Source organism: Gambusia affinis, linkage group LG20, assembly GCF_019740435.1.
Source record: "Gambusia affinis linkage group LG20, SWU_Gaff_1.0, whole genome shotgun sequence".
Classification (NCBI taxonomy): domain Eukaryota; kingdom Metazoa; phylum Chordata; class Actinopteri; order Cyprinodontiformes; family Poeciliidae; genus Gambusia; species Gambusia affinis.
Window position 1 is genome coordinate 8,843,916 of NC_057887.1, and position 19,818 is coordinate 8,863,733.

The 19,818-nt window shown below is 41.1% G+C and overlaps 2 protein-coding genes across 2 annotated transcripts in view; one reads left to right on the forward strand and one right to left on the reverse strand.

Annotated features, from left to right (window-relative positions):
- Nucleotides 1-14,091, forward strand: part of gsg1l2b (gsg1-like 2b) — a 29,036-nt gene extending 14,945 nt beyond the window's left edge. The window contains exon 6 of the transcript XR_006369297.1: nucleotides 12,781-14,091. The gene's annotated coding sequence lies outside the window, so the exon portion shown is untranslated. The remainder of the gene's footprint in view (nucleotides 1-12,780) is intronic.
- On the reverse strand, nucleotides 101-17,911 carry hs3st3l (heparan sulfate (glucosamine) 3-O-sulfotransferase 3-like). The gene is made up of 3 exons (XM_044102505.1): nucleotides 17,113-17,911; nucleotides 4,227-4,456; nucleotides 101-2,979 (listed from the first exon to the last, which is right to left on the reverse strand). Exons 1-3 carry the CDS (start codon nucleotides 17,580-17,582, stop codon nucleotides 2,591-2,593), a joined length of 1,089 nt encoding a protein of 362 aa, XP_043958440.1. The 5' UTR covers nucleotides 17,583-17,911; the 3' UTR covers nucleotides 101-2,590.
- Nucleotides 17,912-19,818: the final 1,907 nt, after the last annotated feature.

Consider the following 19,818-nt stretch of genomic DNA (forward strand, 5'->3'; position numbering starts at 1 on the left):
AGGATGACTTCTAGAGCTCTGCAGACCTCAGAGTTAAAGTCACTGCTAATGATCCGGAAATACAAAACAGAATGAGCAAACATTGCATCCATGGGAGAGTTACAAATTCCATTACTGACAAAAAAAGAAAACAAAGGCCCATCTCATTTTTGCCAATAAACATCTTGATGAGTCTTAGGAGTTTTTGGAAAAAAATATTCTGTAGACTACCAAGATAGACGGTGAACTTTTAGAGTACATTAGAAAGGGTTCGTCACACTGACGGTTTTTTGCTTTATTATCTGGATGATTTGCCCAAACCAATGATTTGAAAACTGCTTTTCATTACTCATTTTGTCCTTATCTTATTTTGTTTGTTTGTTTTTTTTAAAAGTTTATTTAATGGCCTAAAATGTTTAATGCAAGTGTGACAAAATAGCAAGACATCGGCAAGGGGTCAAGTGCTTTTCTCCAGCATCGTACATTTAAAATATTCCCTTGTCGTTTAATGTGAATCGACATATAGCAGAAAATAAAGCAATAGAGCAGCTTCTTTGCTTAAAAATAATTTTATTTTTTTCCTGTTGGACAACAACTAGTGCAAAATACATGCAAACTGAAAACGGGAAACCGTGTAAGCGGACGCTATTATAAGGCTCGGTACAAAACACCGGCTAGCTAGCTAGCCAGCTAGCAACACGCCAGACTTAACGGTGTTGATGTTCGGTTTTCTATCCCGTCGCCCTCCGCCGGTCCGTTCGCTTTGCTCAAAGCGGAACACAGCAGGCTGGTTCCGCACTCGCTAACCTAAGCAAAGCATACAAATGTGCCAAGTGATCCATACCAGTTCCCACTACATCCATTTAACCACATTCATTATTCAAGGATACAAAAGCACTCAGTCAAATCTGAGCTCATAGACATATTCCCTCACTCCGCCCCGCCCGCCCCGCAACTCTGCTGCTTACCGCATGAAAGATTCATTCCCACCTTTTTGGAAACAATGCTTGCTGGGCATTTTGTCAAACGCCGGATTGCCCTTAAAATCTGAGTCTGGGGAGAAAACGTGGGGGGAAATAAAGGGTCTATAAATGAAAATGTGTTTGGTGTCAGTGTTCCTACACTGCCGTGAAAAAGTCTGGAAAAATGTGGAATATGTTAGGTTTGGATAGGTAGGGAAAGAAGAAATGAAGTGTGAGATTGATTGATTTTCCAGATATTTTTCCTTCTTCTGATGTCTAAAGACATTGAGTCAAATTAAATGGCTGTGCTTCATCTTTGATTTGCTGAATAAGGCCTTGATTTCAGCTTTGCTGTTTGACTTAATGACTGAATCCATACTCATTCAGAAATAATCAGGGACCATTTCACTACATGTTTGTTCTTCAGACAGCTTTAATTCAGGCAAAACTGACCATGACAGCTGTAAAATAAAAAGATTAAACGTTTTTTGGGGGGTTGGTGCGAGGCTTTTCTAAAGTAATGGATCACAAATTGTCTATTAAAGAACCTGCTTCAGTCTAGGACGGGTCTGAAACACTTAGAGTCTACACAGGCCTTTATTTTCGGCATTTAGAACCCCGAACATTACATGACTTCTTGGAAAAAAAGACAACTTATAATTTTCTACTAAAGAAAGCATGTCAAAAGAATCAACATTTTGTCTCTTTCAAGTTTTAAAATAATGAAAAACCTCAAACATTTTCCAAAAAGAGGACAAATACATTTTCTTTTACAGGATGTTGATATTTGTGGGGGGAAAAAACGAAGCAAATTTTCAAACTAATGACAAGAAAAATGTATTAAAAAAAATTTTACTGGTACTTGTGGAAATTCAACGCAGTTTTTCTATGAAAAAGTGTTAAAACTTGCATTTGTTGTTACATCTGTAGTTAAAAACATTAGCCGAGTTATTGTGGAGCCGTAGGTTGCCGACTCCTGCTCCAGAATATTCTATTCCTAATCTGACATGTACAAGATTTAAAGACTTCAAAATAAGTAAATCCAGAAGCTTCAAAAGCAGAGAAACTGTCCAAATTCACACTCTGACAACCAAAAGCCATGTCGACCATTGTCATGCTTTGTTTAAGATTTTGATAAAACTTTTTTTTGTGGGAAAACCTACAGATGATAAGAATAGCCAGGTTCAAAGTAAATATCTTAAAAAGTAAATATGTTGTAAAAACTGCATGACTAAAATTTGAGTCCTGAAATGTGTGGAATATTTAGGGGACAACGTGTAGGGACCCTGAGTTCTTCACTTCCTTGTACGACTACAACTGATTGTGAGTCAGAACACTAAAAGCCGTTCAGCTTTCACCGCTCGGCGTAAAACCGCATCCTGCAGCCACCACGGTCTCACTGCGTCTTCCTCAAAAGCACAAAGAGTGTATCGCTGACATACAAAGACGTCAACACAACTGATTGATCCAGACAGAACATATTGACACTGGGATTTCGGAGTGCAGTCTGCTGAGATGCTGTCTGGCTGTCTGAAGACGTTGTTGACTCTGTTTTGCGCTCTTTGAGTCGTTTCGTCTGCCTCCGTCAGGCAGCAGATTTGCACTGGAGCGGTGTCAACAGAGGCGTCTCGTTCCATGCAGGTTACGGATCAGTGCCATCCGAAGTTTTGCCCTGCGAGTTGGTAGAAGCGCTGGTTGTGAGGCTTGTAGAAATCCCTTAGTTTCCGGATCACCTCTGGGTCTATGGAGACGTGTGTCCTCCCTTTTGTCTTCCCCAGACAGTGGGGTTTACTGCTGCCCTCCGGCTTCTTTAGGCAGGGAAAACCTTTCGTTTTGTTGAAGTAGAAGTGCTTGTCTGTGACTATCCTCTGCAGGCCCAGAAAGTCCTGGACTTTGCCCAGTTCTCCAGCCGGGTCAGAGATGAGCCTCTCCCCACTGACCAGATGGATCTGATTCCTGGGGAACCAAGCCAGCCAACGCTCCATGTGTTGGGCGTAGAGGCCGATCCACAGTGGGCTCCACAGAGAGTCAATCTGACCTAGAGGTACAGGTAGGGAGAAAAGGGGTTGGTTATGGTGTGGCAATGTTTTAAGGCTGGGGTCTGGATGAGGAAACATTTGGTTCTGGTCAACGGTGTGGCTGAGGTCAAAGTATTTGAGTTCTACAATTGCTACCAGGCTAACTAATCCAGACGGTGATAAATGATACCGAGTGTAAAATGAAGGTGTTGAAAATGTTGGATTCTATATACAAACACAGAGTGGTCTTGAACTTTGCAACCACAAAGTAGCTTCTTTTGGTAGCATGTTCAGAACCTGTTAGCAACCTAGCCAGAGATGCTCAGAAGATTTGATTTGATAAACAGCACAGATTGACCTTAAGTTTCTTTTTTTAAATGTGGTTTTCCTGAAAGTTTATGAGCTTAAGTAGCTGACTTGGAGCAAATGACTATGTTTGCATTTAAATTTTTCTATGGATAAAACTTTTCTAATGCTAATGCTAAAGGCAATTAATTCTTAGCTGAGCAGAGACAAACACCTGGTTGGATGCGTGTGAGCTTCTTGACAATGACAGTTTTGCTGATACTGTTGAAATTTTAGTTTTTTATACAAACATGCAAAAAAATATCAAACAGCCTCTAATTTTTGGTTGCTTTGAGTACATGAGAAATCAAAGTCATGGATGATTTCTCTGATGATTTCATTTGCTTCATATCACCTCCAGGACATACCATGGGCAAAGCTAAGGCACTGATAATACTGTGAATGACGAAATGTAATTTCCCAATCATCAGCACCATCTGGATGGGTACCGGCGTTGTTAGCACGGTACACTTATTGCTAACATTCCAAATAAAATTTAAAATCAGGGAGCTTCCCTGTTTTGATCACATTTCAGAGTCTAGATAACATCCTTAAGGTAATGCTGGGGTTTTTATCTCAGCACACATCAATTCTACACTTTATCTCCTGCAAAGCCAGGATCTGCCATAGTTCTACCCATTAACTGCAGCTAGCTTAGCCCCAAAAATGGTGATGCGCTTCACTGCGACTCCCACAGCTGTGGGTTATGTTTACAATTATGCTAGTCTTCACTGTGTGTAGCATGCTAGCCACATCACAAAGCTGCTCATATACTTGGCCATATATGCTAGATGTTGAATAAAGTAAGAAGAAAATGTTGTAGGTACTTACTGTGGATAAATGCGTCATATCAAAAAGCTAAAACACATTTTCATGTAGATTACAAGCTTTGTCACATAAGTTGTACATTGAAAAAGCGTACCTGTGGTGCGGTTCTTGAAGGCCAGGGTCTCAAAGGATGGGATGTTGGGGGTCTTGGAGATGATCTGCGTGTAATCCGATATGGCTCGCGTCACAGGGTCGCGAACGACCACTATCAGCTTTACGTCCTGCGACATGGCATGTACCCGCGCTGGCGTGTCCACTGTGACAAAGTACCGGGGCGTCTTCTCCATGACGATCTGCCCGTCAAGGGCTTTGGGCATCATACTTCTGGAGGTAGAAGACAAAATCATTCAGGTTAGATGATTGCTTTCAAAAGCCTGTACACCCACCTCTACTAAAATAACAGGCTTTTGAGACCAAAGGGCTGACAAAATTGTTTATAATTTCAATATAACTTTTTGTTTAGCACGTTAGTGTTTTTGCTAACTTAGCTTTCCCTAAATAAACTTATATAAACGCTACTTTACTTAGCTGTTTTCAGTTGAGTAAAGTTTGACGTCTGTGTTGAAGTTTTGGTTATTGACTATTAATAATTCTTCGGTCATTTATTCTGGATGTCTTCAAATCAAAGCCTAGAGTTTCCCGCAAATTTACGATGTGTTCCTGGTCTTGAATGAAATGACCGAATTACTTCCTAAACATGCAGTGAAGCCCCCCAAAGTCCTGCTAATGACCTAAGTACTTAACTCAGTTTAAAGTTTGAGTCAAGCAATTAGGCTTTCTGACTGAAGCCAATTAGAAAAAATCAGCAACAGAGTTAGCAATATACTTTCAATCTGAAAACATTAGTGAAATGTCTTCCAGAAAACAAATCTGGCACTGTTGAGGGCAATATACAATGTATCAGCACAAGTGTTACTGACACACAATGAGTATCAGCGTGGTTGAGTTTAGCACATTAGCATTAAAGCACATTCCACTAAAGAGCATGTTTTTAGCGTTAGTGGAACTAATGTTTATGATCAATGCGTTCAGGTTTTACCAACTTTATAGTTCTAGTTCCCGACGAATACCTCTGCCTATTATTTATGTCGATTTATTTACACAAATGTTACATTAACAAGGCTAATTTCACATCTTCCTCATTTGATGAAGTTATATTTACCATCTCACAGAACCGGAGTGCGGATAAAGATGATACAAGTTTTTTTTCTGTTGTAAATTTGTTCAGTATGTAGTAATATCCTTAGTCAACAGTGAGGTCGTCCTCATGTCAGAGCATACGCCCATCCCCACACACGCATACACACACGGTCTGCCTCGTACAAGCCCACACCCCATTATTCACTCTGAGATTCATCATACTAAACACATGACAGCATGAGCAGTGACAGGGCATCGTAACCCTGACCGACATGCAGATGAACACAAATACAAATACAAAGAGTCTCTTCCTGATCCCATCCAGCGCTCTGCTCCTCTGTCTCCACACCAAAGCCCAGCAGATGGGTTTCATTTAGCTGTAAATGACTCCAGAGGCCCTGCAGGACCGGCTGGAGGCTCAGGGACATCTGCCAGCACACCTGCCATACACCTGGTCGGCCGGCCGAACACGCACAGCTCTGATTCAGCATCTTAGTTTGCACGGACGATAGACCCGCCTAACATAACCTGGACTGCTGGATGTAGCTTTCAAACCTTTTCCAAAGAAATCATTTGAACAATATGGCAGAGATTGGGCAAAAAAACAACCTTGTTGGTTTTTTAAGGCAAAAACCAACAATGAGTTTAGGGGGAAATTACTTTTTTCCCCACATGTGAATGGGTTTGTTTGAATAAATTGTCAGGTTATTTTTGTCTGACTGAGGGGAAAACATTTTCCACAGCATTGTAAACGATTTAGTATGGAAACTTTTCATGTCCTCTACTGGCAGATTTGCTCTGCTGTTTGGCGGGTCGGGGCTCTAACGAAAAATAATAATAAAAAAATAAGACGAGGTCATAAAACTGTGCTGATGTTAGGATTCAATGTGTGACCCTGTCATAGCTTCAACCTGAAATCACCCTCACAAAAAGATGCAATAAATTAAACCCACATCCACTTTTACTTTTTTCTTTGTAGGAATCCTTGGTTTCTGTCGCTTCATCCTACTTTGATTTATTTTTTTTTTTTTAAACCCGCCTTGTTTACTGTTTTACATAATTGAAAGAAAAAGTTTTCATTGAGTTTTGAATGTGGCATTAATAAAAGAAGGACAAGCAGAGAGAACACACACACACACACACACACACAGCTGATAAGAGCCAGGACAGGATGCTCTGGTAACGTTCTGCTGTCGGCTCAGGTTTCAGGTGCTCCTGAAACACAAACCTCCCATCAATATCTTCTCCCTTCAAATCTGACAAACACCCACACTCTCACGCCCACACACACACACGCACACACGCAGCAATTCCATTTGATCAGATGAGTGTGAGGCAGTTTTCACCGCCGCTTATCCTGAAGACTTCCCTTTTAACTCTAATAACCCTGAGCAGGAGGAGCCACGCAGTCTGTTACACACACACACGCAGACCTGGCATACGCACACACACACACAAAATACAAAAACACAAACATACACTCATTATTCACTCATTAGTCAATTGCTCACTATCTTCCCTCAGCTCTCCCCATGGACCCATTTCTGGTGGACACACACACACATAACGAGAGGCATTTTTTAAAATCACACACAGACAATCGGCAGGCTTAAGAGGTGGGTGTGATGGAGTTTTACCACAGCCTTTAAAGGCAGCCCGTCTGCGTGTGTTTATATATTTATACATACATACATACGTATATATATATATATATATATATATATATATATATATATATATATATATATATATTTGTGTGTGTCTCAGATCTTTTGCTGTGAGTGTTTCAAATGAAAGGGGTGGATGACTGATGAAGGAATGACGGCAGTGGACGCAGACGCGCGTCCATTAGCAATCTGTTTGAAAACAGCCTTAGAGCCGAGAGCCCCCATACCATTACCTAAGCACAAAGAGCTAATTACCGCCCCCCTAAGAGCACCATCAAAAGAAAATGTCTCTTATAAATATATTTCTGCTATGAGCTTAGCGCACGCAGACCACACTAATTGACGGACAAAATAGCCGTTACCTTGTCGAGCAACAAAAACCCGCCTCCCACTCCCGGCATAGAAAACGCTTCCAAGCTTGAGGACACGTCTGTGACTTCAAATCTATTCAAATGAAAACACTGTGTTGCGTAACGTTTACTCAGCAACACAATGCATTTTGTTATTCATGTGTCGACTGCGTGTCATAGGAGTAGCTCGTAAAATCACCTGCCTTGTGGGTGGCTTAGCAGAAACATTCGTAACATACTCTTGTTCGCCTACAGCCGCAAACTTCCAACGTGCTTCATTATGATCTTATGCCAACACAAAGGAGCACAGTAAATATGATACTTCACTCAAAAGAAGGTAAACATTTACTAAATAAAACTAGTAGCATATTCTTTTAAAAAATGACAGTGTAGGTTGCTATGTTGTTGTTGATTTCTCAAAATGACTAAGCAGAATTTAATTATATTTTATCAGTATTGAATGAGCAATCGATTCTCCCCAACGGGAACTTTAATTGCCGTACACTTCCGCCCCAGGGATTGCACCACACCAACATAATTAAATCAATAGTTTTTACTTAAGGTAGTAATTCTACTTTGTTGGCATACTTCTTTTTTACACAGCTGAAAACAGAACATTACCCAAGACAGGTGATGAAACACAAAATGTAAGGTTAACATCAGATTTTGTGGTTTTGCCACAGCAGTGACCTCTCCTTGACTTCACCTGTAAAATAGGAGGTAAAACCTGCTAGTGTGTTAGGCGACACACTAGCAGGTCATCTGGAGGCACCATGTGTCAAAGAAAGTCCCCTCCCAAAACAGGGCAGCCAAATTAATTGGCAGTTTAAATTCCAGCTTCAGCCGCATCTCCGTGCTCCTCGTTTACTGCTTAGTGCGAGATCAAACGTATAACATGATGGGCAGAGGGATTATCCAGCAGCTTACATTAAGCCTCTGTTTGCCTTTGAGGAACCTCTCTTTTTGTCGTTCATTTTCCAATATCGCGGCGAGCCTCCCTCGTGAGTTACCTCGGGCCGGCCAAGGCCACGGGCTATTGATCCTGCCGGTTGGGGATCCCGAGTGTAGCCGTGGAGCGGGGTGGGATTACATGTGTTTATACTGGGAGCGCTATGATGGGGCGTATGAAGCGAGGAGGTGCTAGTGATGATGGAGGTGTAGCGGCGGCGGGGGCTCAGCTGGGACCGGAGAGTGGCAGGTGGAGGCTGAGGTTAGCCAGATCCCTCCGGAGCCCCATCAGTGGCATGCTGTGTCATGTGATGTGTGCCGCGTCTGCGTCTGTTAAAAAATGTGAAGCAATTACTTTGTCCTTCCCTAAGTCTGTTAGGGTGTAGTTGGTGGCGGGGGTGGGATTCAGTTTATCGCCGATATCTGTGTCAGGAATGAAACAGCAGCCAATCGAATTACATTTACTCTCCACAGGCGACCGCTGGTTTCTGAGCAGATTATAAGATTTGCGTTTGTTTCCTTTTTTCATACATTTGCATGAGTGTGTTATTGGGAGAACCACTCATCCATTTCCTCTGTATGGCAGACTATTAAGGAAACAGTCCATTGTGGCTGTGGCCTGTCCACTTCCAGGAGACATCCATCATACAGGGGCCCCGGGTACACACCCCCACACCCTGCACTTTTGGTTTCCAAAGCCCCAGGGGAGGGCCTTAATGAGGACCGGATAGCTCCACCCGTCTGGGCCTTATGGTGATCACCATCAGTACAGTACAGTGACACAGCGGGTAGCTAGCACCTGAACCCCAGCACCGACATAAGCGAAAGTCTATGCGACATCACAACTTTCGTTTAGTCACCTAGAGGATTAACAATGCTTTGAGGTACGCATTGGCAAGAGGCCCCACGTCATGCCATCAGAAAATGCTTTCGCACTGGCTGCTAGTAAAGACGCATTGGACATATTTACTAGCAGGTTTGCAATCTTCTCCGATTTGGACGCTAATTGCAATCTATTGTTGAAGCACAAGAACACAAGAAACACCATGTGATTTATGTATTCTTATTTTGCCAGATAAAGAATTTAAAGCTAAATTCCAGCCTTCCAATTTCAACATAACTGGACAAGAACTGCTTCAAAATAAGAGTCCCAAACAATCATATCATAATTATGTCCCATCAGGTGTTTTACTTGAGATCAACTGAAAGTTACTGGCAAAGAAAAGGGCTGTTGAAGTCGACATACCCACGTTGCCCCTGCTGATTTGGTCGTACAACCTCTAACCACAATGAGCTTGTAAGGGGTAATGGAAGATAATGTGAGGCAATAAAATACAAAGCAAAGGAAGCAGCTGGTTAGTTGTAAATCTCGTCCTACTGGTTCCACAATCCCAGTCGAATGATCTGAAAGCATGATCTTCCATCCATCCATCATGTCAATCAATCCATCCATCCACTGATTCACCTGTCTCTCCATCCATCCATCCCACTTGGCTTATGTCAGCCAACTCATGTTGAGTGTTTTTTTTCCACAAGATTTTATTTCACTGTGACTTCTTGGAAGTAACGCAGTAAGTCAAATCTGTGCCTGTACCTCAGAGTCAATAATGTATCGATAAATGTTATTGTGCCTTAAGAGCAGAAACACTAGCCTGAGTATCTATAGAGCATAAATCATTCTCCCTAATGCGATGTATCCTGCAGAAAAGGTAAACCAATCACCTTTGCACACAACTTGCAAGCGGGTTTGTACAGTTTTCTTTAATTTACATTTTTGTACAGAGCCTGAATCAAACCCTAACCACAACCCATTCTAAATCCAAACCTAACTCCTAACCAAAGACATGATCTGCTTCCACACGACATGCTCTTGGTCCCCCTGAAGACTACTGGTCCTCACAAAGTGGATGATTGTTACAGCCAAGGTTCTCATGATGTACAAACACAGGAAGACAGACACACACACACACTTACGCAGAGGGCCAGCTCTGATGACAGTCCCCCGGGTTGAAGCAAAGGTCAGCAGAGATGTGTGAGATTGTGGTAATGCACACTTCACCTTTCTCACCCCCAGCTCACCCAAGTCTTATCTCGTCTTCTTCCGTTTTATTGACCTTTTTCTCCTCAGTCACCCGTCATGTCATCTCTGGGCAGGAAGCACTCATAAGCAAGAAGCAAATTTCCACCCGAGTTTCAGTGAATTCCTTTGTAGCTGCGCGGAGGTAAAAGGCTGTGTGTAATTTGAGCCCTTTGGGCCTATGCGAGTGAGCCGGGGTGGTTATGCCAACGTAGGATAAAGCTTCCTGCTAATTGTAACAGAAGCTGAGCTGACCAAAGCTAACCGCCCTATTGCTGAAGTCACCCCAAGGTCAGCATGAGGAGATAACACAATCGATCCCAGACAGAAAGGGGAAGAAGGAAACTTCCAGTGCATCTCGGGGCCCGTCGCAGTGCTCCTTTCAGATTAGATCTGGGCTTCGAGTGCCATTAGTGGATCTTTGTCAGGGGCACTGATCTCAATTGCCCCGGTGGAATCCAAATGTTATTTTACTCTCAAAGAAAAGAAGAGTGATTCAGGGGAAGATACACTGCTGCTGGTCCTCTTTAAATTAAAGCAATGGGGTTTGCGAGATAATCTACTGGCACACAAAATTCAATGGCTCAGTTTGCGGTACAGCTGAACTTCACTTGACCTTTTTATTTGTGCCGCCTTGAGAAATCATGTTTATGTCTCGGAATGTTCACTTTTATATTCGTAGTTTGTCGTAACTGATATACAAGCGATATTTACCGAGTGCATGTTTACTTCTACGTGTCAAAAATCCAATCATGCGTACCCTTTGTCTTTGGTAGAAGACTACAATCCGTTTCTCCCCTTAGCGCTCGACTCATGTATTTGTTTTAGTTGCATTTGCAGAATGCCTTGCACTATGGTCCACTTCCTGTTTTTAGAGCGGTCTCCGGTCCAAATGCATCCACATATGCATTCAAACTGCACCAGAGTTCACTTCAAAAGTTTGCTTTTTTGGTTGGCATCAGAGTTTGATTATGCATTCACGCTTTCCCAAATGAGCAGAACTTTCTAGACAAATGAATTAAAGCGGGCTAACCAGGGCTGCTTGGATTACACCCTTAAAAAGTTTGGTAATATCAGACATTTTGTGAGACCTTCAATGGTCCACCCGATCCAGATTTAACCCCAAGTAAATGCTTGGTATGCACACATGAAACGTATTATGATTGACCGAAGATTCCTGATACCTACAAAGCAAGTATCATATCGATAGCCCTTGTATTTTCTGAGTTAGAGGACATAGTTTGGGAAATGTTCCCAAAATTTTCAGCATTCATCCATTTTGTCAACATCTTTGAATAGGTTTTGTGCCTTTAATATTATATTTTCAAAATATTGAGTAGGACAGAAATGTTCCTCTATTTGTTCTGAGAAAAAAGATGTCAACCTTACAGTGTAGCTTTGTAAGCACTGTTTTGCAACAATTTCTAATAGTCCTTATGTCATGATTTTTGGATGTATTGGTTTGTGGTTTGGTTATGGGTTACATATGGTTCATAGTTTTTGCATTATTAGTTCTTTCTGGTACTTTTTATTATAAGTTATTCTGGTGTTAACCTTCCTCTGTAGTTTCTGTTACGTTTAGTTAATTCTAGTTTTAGTCTTTTCCTATTTTGTCAGCTTCTTATTTTGTCATGCCAGACCATAACTAGTTTTATAGCTTATTCTTTAGCCCTGTTTGTTATTATTTTTCCCCCCTTTGGATTATTCCTGTCATGTTCTTTTACCAATGTTTTGGTTTTCTTATTTATTCTCATTAGTTTAATTAGCTGCTATTTAGGTTTGTTTTTCATTCCCTTGTTTAGTAAGCGCTATGTTTTTCTTAGTGTTATGCTTCTTGTGTATTTGTACTTGTTTTCTTAAGACTATTGTCAGGCCCGTTTGTCCTTTTTATTTCAGTTCCTCAGTTCAGCTAAGTGTCCCAGCAATCAAACCTATGTGTGTTTCTCTGTCTTAGTTATACCAATCACCTGTTTCACCAAACGTTTAGGTTCCTGACTTTCCTTTATTTTCTGCTGTATTCTTTGTTCTCTTTAACTCATTTGAGGTCTACCCCTTGTTTGTGTGTGTGTTTTTTTTTAAAGAAAATAAATCTATGTAATGCCACACTTCAGTGATTGTGTGCAGTTTAGCTTTCAAACATCCGCCATGACACCTTAGGTGGGATGTTTGCATTGACTGAAAGTTTTCAATCCTCAACAGTTTTCCTATGCATGTTGTGAAGACTATTTTTGTTTTCTTTCATTCTGCTTCTGCCTATTACTCACATTTCTACAGTTGAACTTAAAAAACTAACGTAATATTCACCAGTAACATTCAGCTTACCGCTTTTACACTTCATTTTTTTCAGAAAATGTAAATATTTATAGTTCCCATTTCATTTATTTGTAGTGTTAGTATTAAAAACGATCTATTTTAATGTTGTTTCGTTGTTGTTGTTTTTTTAGATGTGTGTCCTTTGTCTGCCAGTGTGTTCAGGGCGTGGGCGTCGTGTTATGAAGTGGTGTGAACACATCATTAACTCTCAGCGCAAAGTGACCCAGAGTCAGAGGTCAATTGACAGAGCTGACAGTGATGTCAAGTGGTTCAACGCACAGCGAGGCCCATCTGGTCTGAGGGAGAGACGGGACAATCTGCTGTCACACGCGTGAATCACGTATGTACGTCACCAAATGTTTCACAAACCTCTGAGACACAATGATTGAACACACTATCAACCGAAAGAGTTGATTTCTGAAGGATTTTTAGTATTTTCAGATTTTTGGGCATTTCAACAAAGCGTTGCTATAATGGTATTGTTTTGGTTCTCATAAAATGAATTTACTTCTGGTAGCTTCTGTGGCAACCAAAGCAAGGGAGGTCTGTCTATTTTATATGTGATATGGTGTTTAACAGCTATCCATGCTGTAAATCTTGTGAGTTCACCCTGTAGTTGTACGTTTTCTGCCATCTGATACAGACATCACTCAGACAGGGTTTGAATGCTCCACTCATACAATCTGCTGTATGGGATTTACTTCTGTTTCCTTGTGTAGGCTAAACATGTGGTGGTAATTTTAAAATGACAACACGCAAAAAAGGGAGGTCGGATAGATGTACATTATGTCAGTCACAGCCGATCTCTACAGAATCCTAAAAAGGTCATAATGGGTTTTTTATTTATTTGTTTTTACAACACCTCGTGGCATTTAATAAAGTCAAAAACCGAACAGCATGCTTATAGCTGAAGTATGTAACTTTTATAAAAATATGTTTTTTACATTTTAAAACTTTACATGAGCCTGATTGACAGCGCTAAGACCCTCCTCCTTACTTTGATTGGTTGTTTCTGACCAGGAACGGCGTAGTTTTGCGGATTGCAGAAGGACCCCAGAGAGCAAGTAGAGCTTGATTTTTTTTATTTTATTTTTTTTATTATTTTGTCTCAGATTATACTGTCTGGACATAGTGACAGTTTTAGCAAATGTGTAAACATATTTTTGCAAAAGTTATAAACTGCAGATTCAATTAACAACACCATTCAAATTTAGCTGTTAATTCTGTATATAATGGTGTTTTTGCTTGACGTTCAAGTCCAGAATCATTAAAAATAAGCAGCGGAGTACATTTCACACTGTTTCCTGAAGTGCAGCGATACCTTACAATATTTTTTAAAAATCCCTGGTATTTTTTTAACAAATTAAAGTTTATCTTGTGCAGAGCTATGCAGGACTGCAGGCTGGGCTTTCATCTGATCCAGCGAGTACAAGTTGTTAATTTGACGCATCTAAATGTGAAAATGAGAGTCAAGTTAGTTTTGGGCTTAAAGCCATAAACTGTCAGAATGGTGTGTTTAAAAAGCAGAATACAGATTATCACATTACCAAAGCCATGAAATGTTAGGATGTAACTAAAGGCACAACTTATAAGAAGTTCCACGTACAACCAGTCAGACCGTACATAATTTTCCTAAAAGGAAAAATGACTGAGCTTTTGTTTTCTTTCTGCTCAGCAGTGGGGTTGTTTGGCCTTGGATCTCTCCTCTTAATGCCATATTTGCCCAGTTTATTTCTTGTTTTACAACCATGAACACAGACTTTAACTGAAGGTGGTGATTTCAGTTGTTGCTCTTGGAGTAGTTTTGGCAGACGCAGGCCACTCCCCGGAAGATTCACCCATGTTCCATGTTTTCTTTGCATGCGGTTGGCTACTGGCTCTCACCGCGTGTCACTGGAGTCCCAAAGCCCTGGGAATGACTTCGGCTTCAACTTTGCTGCTTATCTTTTCTTGAATGTCTTTTCGTGACAATGTGTTTGCTTTTTTTGGCAACTGTTTAACTGTTTAAAGTTGTTAGTTTCTGTTCAAGTCATTTCTTGATTCTCCAGATTATGGCAGTAATCAGGCCTGCTTGGCTGATCGATTAGTTTTTACCCTAAGAGCCTGGTTGGTTTAATTAGCTTGATTTTCCCCTAATAAGTGAACTTATTTATTAATATTTTTTGTCATAATCTGAAACTTTTATGATTTCATTTATTTCATTTAAGCCCTGTACTAAAATATACGCCGACGATAACTTGATTTCTTTAGGCTACATCAAGATTGTGAGCCAAAGATTACAAAAAGATTGCAATCTTTTGTTGGAAGATGATCTTTAACTTCAAGTCTTGGATAACAAAAGATTAAAAAATGATAAATAAAAAGGTCTAGATGTTTTTTTTCTTCTTTTCTAAAAAATGTTTCTTTTAAGAATAGGATTATTTCTTAATGGTTCCGGTTTGACGTTTTGCCATTTTGCTCCTTTCTGCTCCCATTTAAAACCCCTGAGCAAACCATTAACCATCACAAATCAGTTTTTCGTCTCTCTCTCTTTGTGCATCTGAACATAAATTACATCATACTTCCATTTAATGTGGTTCTGGTCCTATTTTGGACCAGATGGCTTTTATGAACCCTGGTCAAACCAAAATGTTTCCAAACGACCTTCCTCCGGTAGAAAATTGTTTTTGAGCTATGCAACCACATTTCCATGCAGTAGAGTAGATTGGAGAAGGTTTCTTTAAGCTTTGGTTGTCAAATTTCCTATAAACATACCCTGGAAAGTGTACAAATGAGTGTGCGGTTGGTGGAGAAACGTCCTGTGGCAGGCTCGGTCCAGAAAAGTTATACCTGAGAGGACGAAAAGGCGAAAAACAGCGGCACCCGTTTCTAACAGAACTGCTCCAAACGTTTAGCTTAGACGACTGTCCTGATGGGCTTCGTTAGTTTCAAATAAATCTTTTCTTACTATTTTAATTTCAAAGAGAAGTCAGCATGTCCAGATTTTCCGTGTGACATATTTGAGGCTTCCAGGAACTAAGATCTTTGTACAGTTATCCCGAGTCTAGCGGCATGAAATCATCCAGTCCACACAGTGCTAAAAACTTTAATAAAGCACTTAAATCTGAGGAAAACATTTTTATATCCCCCTTACTATCTCAAACAGAACTGAGTCTCCATGTGTGCCTTTTTGACGATTTCCAAGTTTTCAATGAGCAGGCCGAAAGAAGAGCCACATGACAACAGTAACATCTGGCTACGGCTTCAAAGATGATTACTCTGCTGCTCTCAAAGAACTCATCCTACAGGCCTGACTCCACAGCTCTCTGTCTCTCCATACTGTACAAACACGCGCAGACCGCCCAGCAGGCACACACATACATACTCCCACACACACACACACACACTAACTGAGGCACAGATTGGCAAAGCTGCCAGATGGCGGAGTCTCCGTGTCACCTAAACCACAATAAAAGAACTGCAGATAATGTAAGGGTATGTGTTTCCACAGGAGGAAGAGGGGAAAATGTTGTAATGTTTTAATTTAATGAAAAGTGCCCAAACCTTGATTAAAACTGCAGATATTTTAATCAGTTTTAGCAGTGATGCTAGCAAAGGTCGACCAGTTCCCACCCCCCACCACACAACTTTTATTTATTTATTTATTTATTTATTTATTTATTTATTTATTTATTTATTTATTTATTTATTTATTTATTTATCTATCATTTTTTGATTGTCTTATGAGTCTTAAAATTATGGAACGAACATTAAGGTTAAAAGTTAGTGTTACAATATTTTAAAAATCATAGTCGCAGAGTTTTGTTGGTTCTCAATCGCCATTTTCTAGCATATCTGATCAGCTAACTCTATACTTGAAAACCAGAATTTACAGACTGTAAGCCATTTTAAAAAACACATACGCAATTCTATTATTGAAAATCAGAATGTTCAAGTATAGGAAACATACTATACTTGAGTATACTAGAGCAATAATTTAGCTATATGTTAGGAATAACAGCTAACTGTGCGGAATAACAGTTAGCTAACAGTGATGCTAGCGAAGCTCGCCAGCTCCCACCCCCCACCACACAACTTTTATATATTTATTTATTTATTTATTTATTTTAGCATTTTTTGATTGTCTTGTGAGTCTTACATTAATTTCTTACAGTTTTAATAAATTGTCCTAAGGTTTAGAACTATCGGTTTTTATTGGCCGAAAAACATCACAAAGGGGGAATAGCAGTAGCCTATATATATTAATTTGAACGAAAACACATGAATCGCCTGAAAGTCTACAACTTTTATTCAAATTTAAACCTGCCTCCCGCTCCCCATATCCGTCTGCCACTTAAATAAAAGCTCCTAGATATACCCCTAGGTTCCAGTCTGATCTTTTTATGAATGAAAAAGTACACTACAAACTTTTTTAAAACATAAATACCGCATATAAAAACTTAAAGGAGAGCGATTGAGCTGGATTCCGGTGTTACGCGTGCATACCTGTACCAGTCCAGCCCGCGTGCGTAATGCCGATCAAAGAAGTGCGGCTCGGACCCCAGAGCTCGGATGTCCGGGTGGAGCCGCAGGAACTCCAGCAGAGCCCTCGTGCCGCCTTTCTTCACCCCGATGATGAGAGCCTGGGGCAGCCTGCGCGCGGCCGTCCACTCCTTCCCCGAGCTGTTGGTCTCCGGCGCGGTGTGGCCGCTCCCCAGCGCGTCGGTTCCGTTCCCCTCCTGCCGCCATCCCGACGCCCTCGCGAGGAAGTCGCGCGCGGACGGCTTGATTTCAGAGTTCTCAGCGAGGTCCGACTCGCAGCCTCCAGTGAGAAGGTAGACCAGGGAGAAGCAGATGATGCTCAGAGAGGAGGCGATGGTGAGCCGGTGGAAGAGCCGCCGCAGGTCGGTGCTCGGGGGGTGGAGGTGATGCTGGCTGAAGTGGTGGTGGTGGTGGCGGTGGTAAAAGGCTGCCATCCCTCGGCTGTCAGTGCCACATGGCCGGCCATTCTACCGCGAAATTCAGCTCACATTCTAACTCCCGGAGAGGCTCTCTGTCATTGCGCTCAGCTACTCTCTACCTCCTTCATGTTGTGCGTCTGGAGCGCACCGAGCAGCCCTCACCTTTCTCCCTCCTTCCTGTCGTTGACTGAGCCCCAAAAAGTAACTCAGCCAAACTAGATGTTTGTTGTTGTTGTTTAAATCAATGACTTGCAAAGATGAGAGAAAATAAAACCGTGATATCCGAGCTGCGCTGGCGCGTCTTTGCACTTCGCGGGATTACTCGTCTCATCTCACTAAGACCCGCGTCTAGGCATCTCTCTCTATCTCTCTCTTTCTCTCTGCCTCCTCCTGTCTTTCAGTCTGCCTCTTCTTCCTCTCCTCTCGGTTTCATTGGGGGGTCGTGGCCCGAGGCGAGTTTAATTCCATTATTATAATATCAGGCAATCTTCGGACTGAATGAACCGAGTGCGCAAACCCGCTCACATGTGCCTCTGTCGTGCTCGTCTAAAGTGACTTTCAGAGCTTGGCAAACATATAACATGTAAATTAAAAAAAAAAAATAAATAAATAAAAAATATTCCGTGACAACCATAAACTCCGATATATTTCACTGAAAATGGATCAATAACAAGTGGAGTATGATCTGGGTTTGATCATGGTTTCAAAATATGGCACCTCTTCATCCCTCCAAAAGAACTTTGCGTCTTTGCCACATATTCTCAGATAGATGCAGGTATGCACTTTGACTAGGCAGGTCAAAGTGCATATCTGCTGCAGAGCTTCCTCCAAAGCATGTTTGTGTACCACCACCATGTTAGACTGGGCTAAACGGCGAATCATTGCACAAAAACATATAATGGAAAGACATGTAATGGAATGGTTTAGATCAGAGCTGCATGGGTTAGTAATAGTTCAGGACGCTTAGTTTCCACAACTCCCAAGCTATGAATGCAGCTCCAAAAATGAATGAATTCCCAGACAAAAAAAAAAACAAAACAAAAAACAAACAAAACAAAAAAAATCCACTTGAGGCACTAAAATTGCTCATGTAACGCAGTGACACTTATCTCCATGCTTGTATATAAAACTAAAACTGACTGGTTGTTTTTGTGTCAAATAATTGTGTCAAACAAATAATTCAGGTCATTTTTCAAAAAATAAGAAAACAAACATTTTATTGCCCAAAATGCAATAACATAGCATCCCTTCAAATTGTCATTATTTTTTGTGCAGATTTGCTTTAGAAAGATGCTCTGGGTGCATCTTTCTTGAAGCAAATTTACTTTTTTTTTTATAGACTGCACCCCAGTTAACAAGTAGTTGATTCCTGAATTACTTGACAATCATTTTAAGAACCGATTAATCACAATTAATTCGATGAATCACAATCCATTTGATTAATCGTTTGAACCCTAGTTTAATTTGACATTATAAATAGTGGTTATAATGTGAAGAAGTGTGAAAACGTCTTTGCCAGTGCAAAGGTCAGGCACTACTCCTGCCAGTGCCTAAAACTTCGAGATTTGTGCCTCATTAAAGCCAACGCAGTGCCAGTGCGTATGAGAGGTGGCCTCAAAAAGCACCTGTGTTTATGTGGCCTTATTGGCTTAAGGTTATTAGTGCCATTTGGACTTGGGCTTATCGCATACAGCTGACACTCTGCACTCTAAGACCTATGGGATAATTGGCTTAGTAATCAGTCATTATTAGGCTCTGCAGTCCACCTGCCAATTGTCTTCTAATCCTGACCTCAAATCACCCTCTGCGCGCGCCCACATTGAGTAATCATTCACAAAAGTCTCCAAACTTCATCAACAAGACGGCGTTCAACACTTTTTCTTTTGTTGTGGTGAGGAAACAACGGCAAGTTGGTCAAGTTGGCTGATTTTAATCCAGGCAAAAAGGTTTGTATGCATATGATGAGTGTTTGCTTTAGCACCTGCACCAGGAGAGCAGCGATGCAACCCTCTGATAGGGGAGTTGTATCTGCAATGTTGCCTTTTATTATTGCAGAGTGTGGAGCTAAGGTGAGGGTAATAGCTCATAGGAGACTCATTAGTTCTCCAACACTGACACACACGCACACACAGGCACATTTTATGTTCCATTTGGCCTACCCCTGTCATTATCCCGGTGCAGATGTGACCCGTGCTGTAAAACCACTGCATTGTCTTGCGGTGAGTAAACAGATCCGCCACTCATTTTCTAA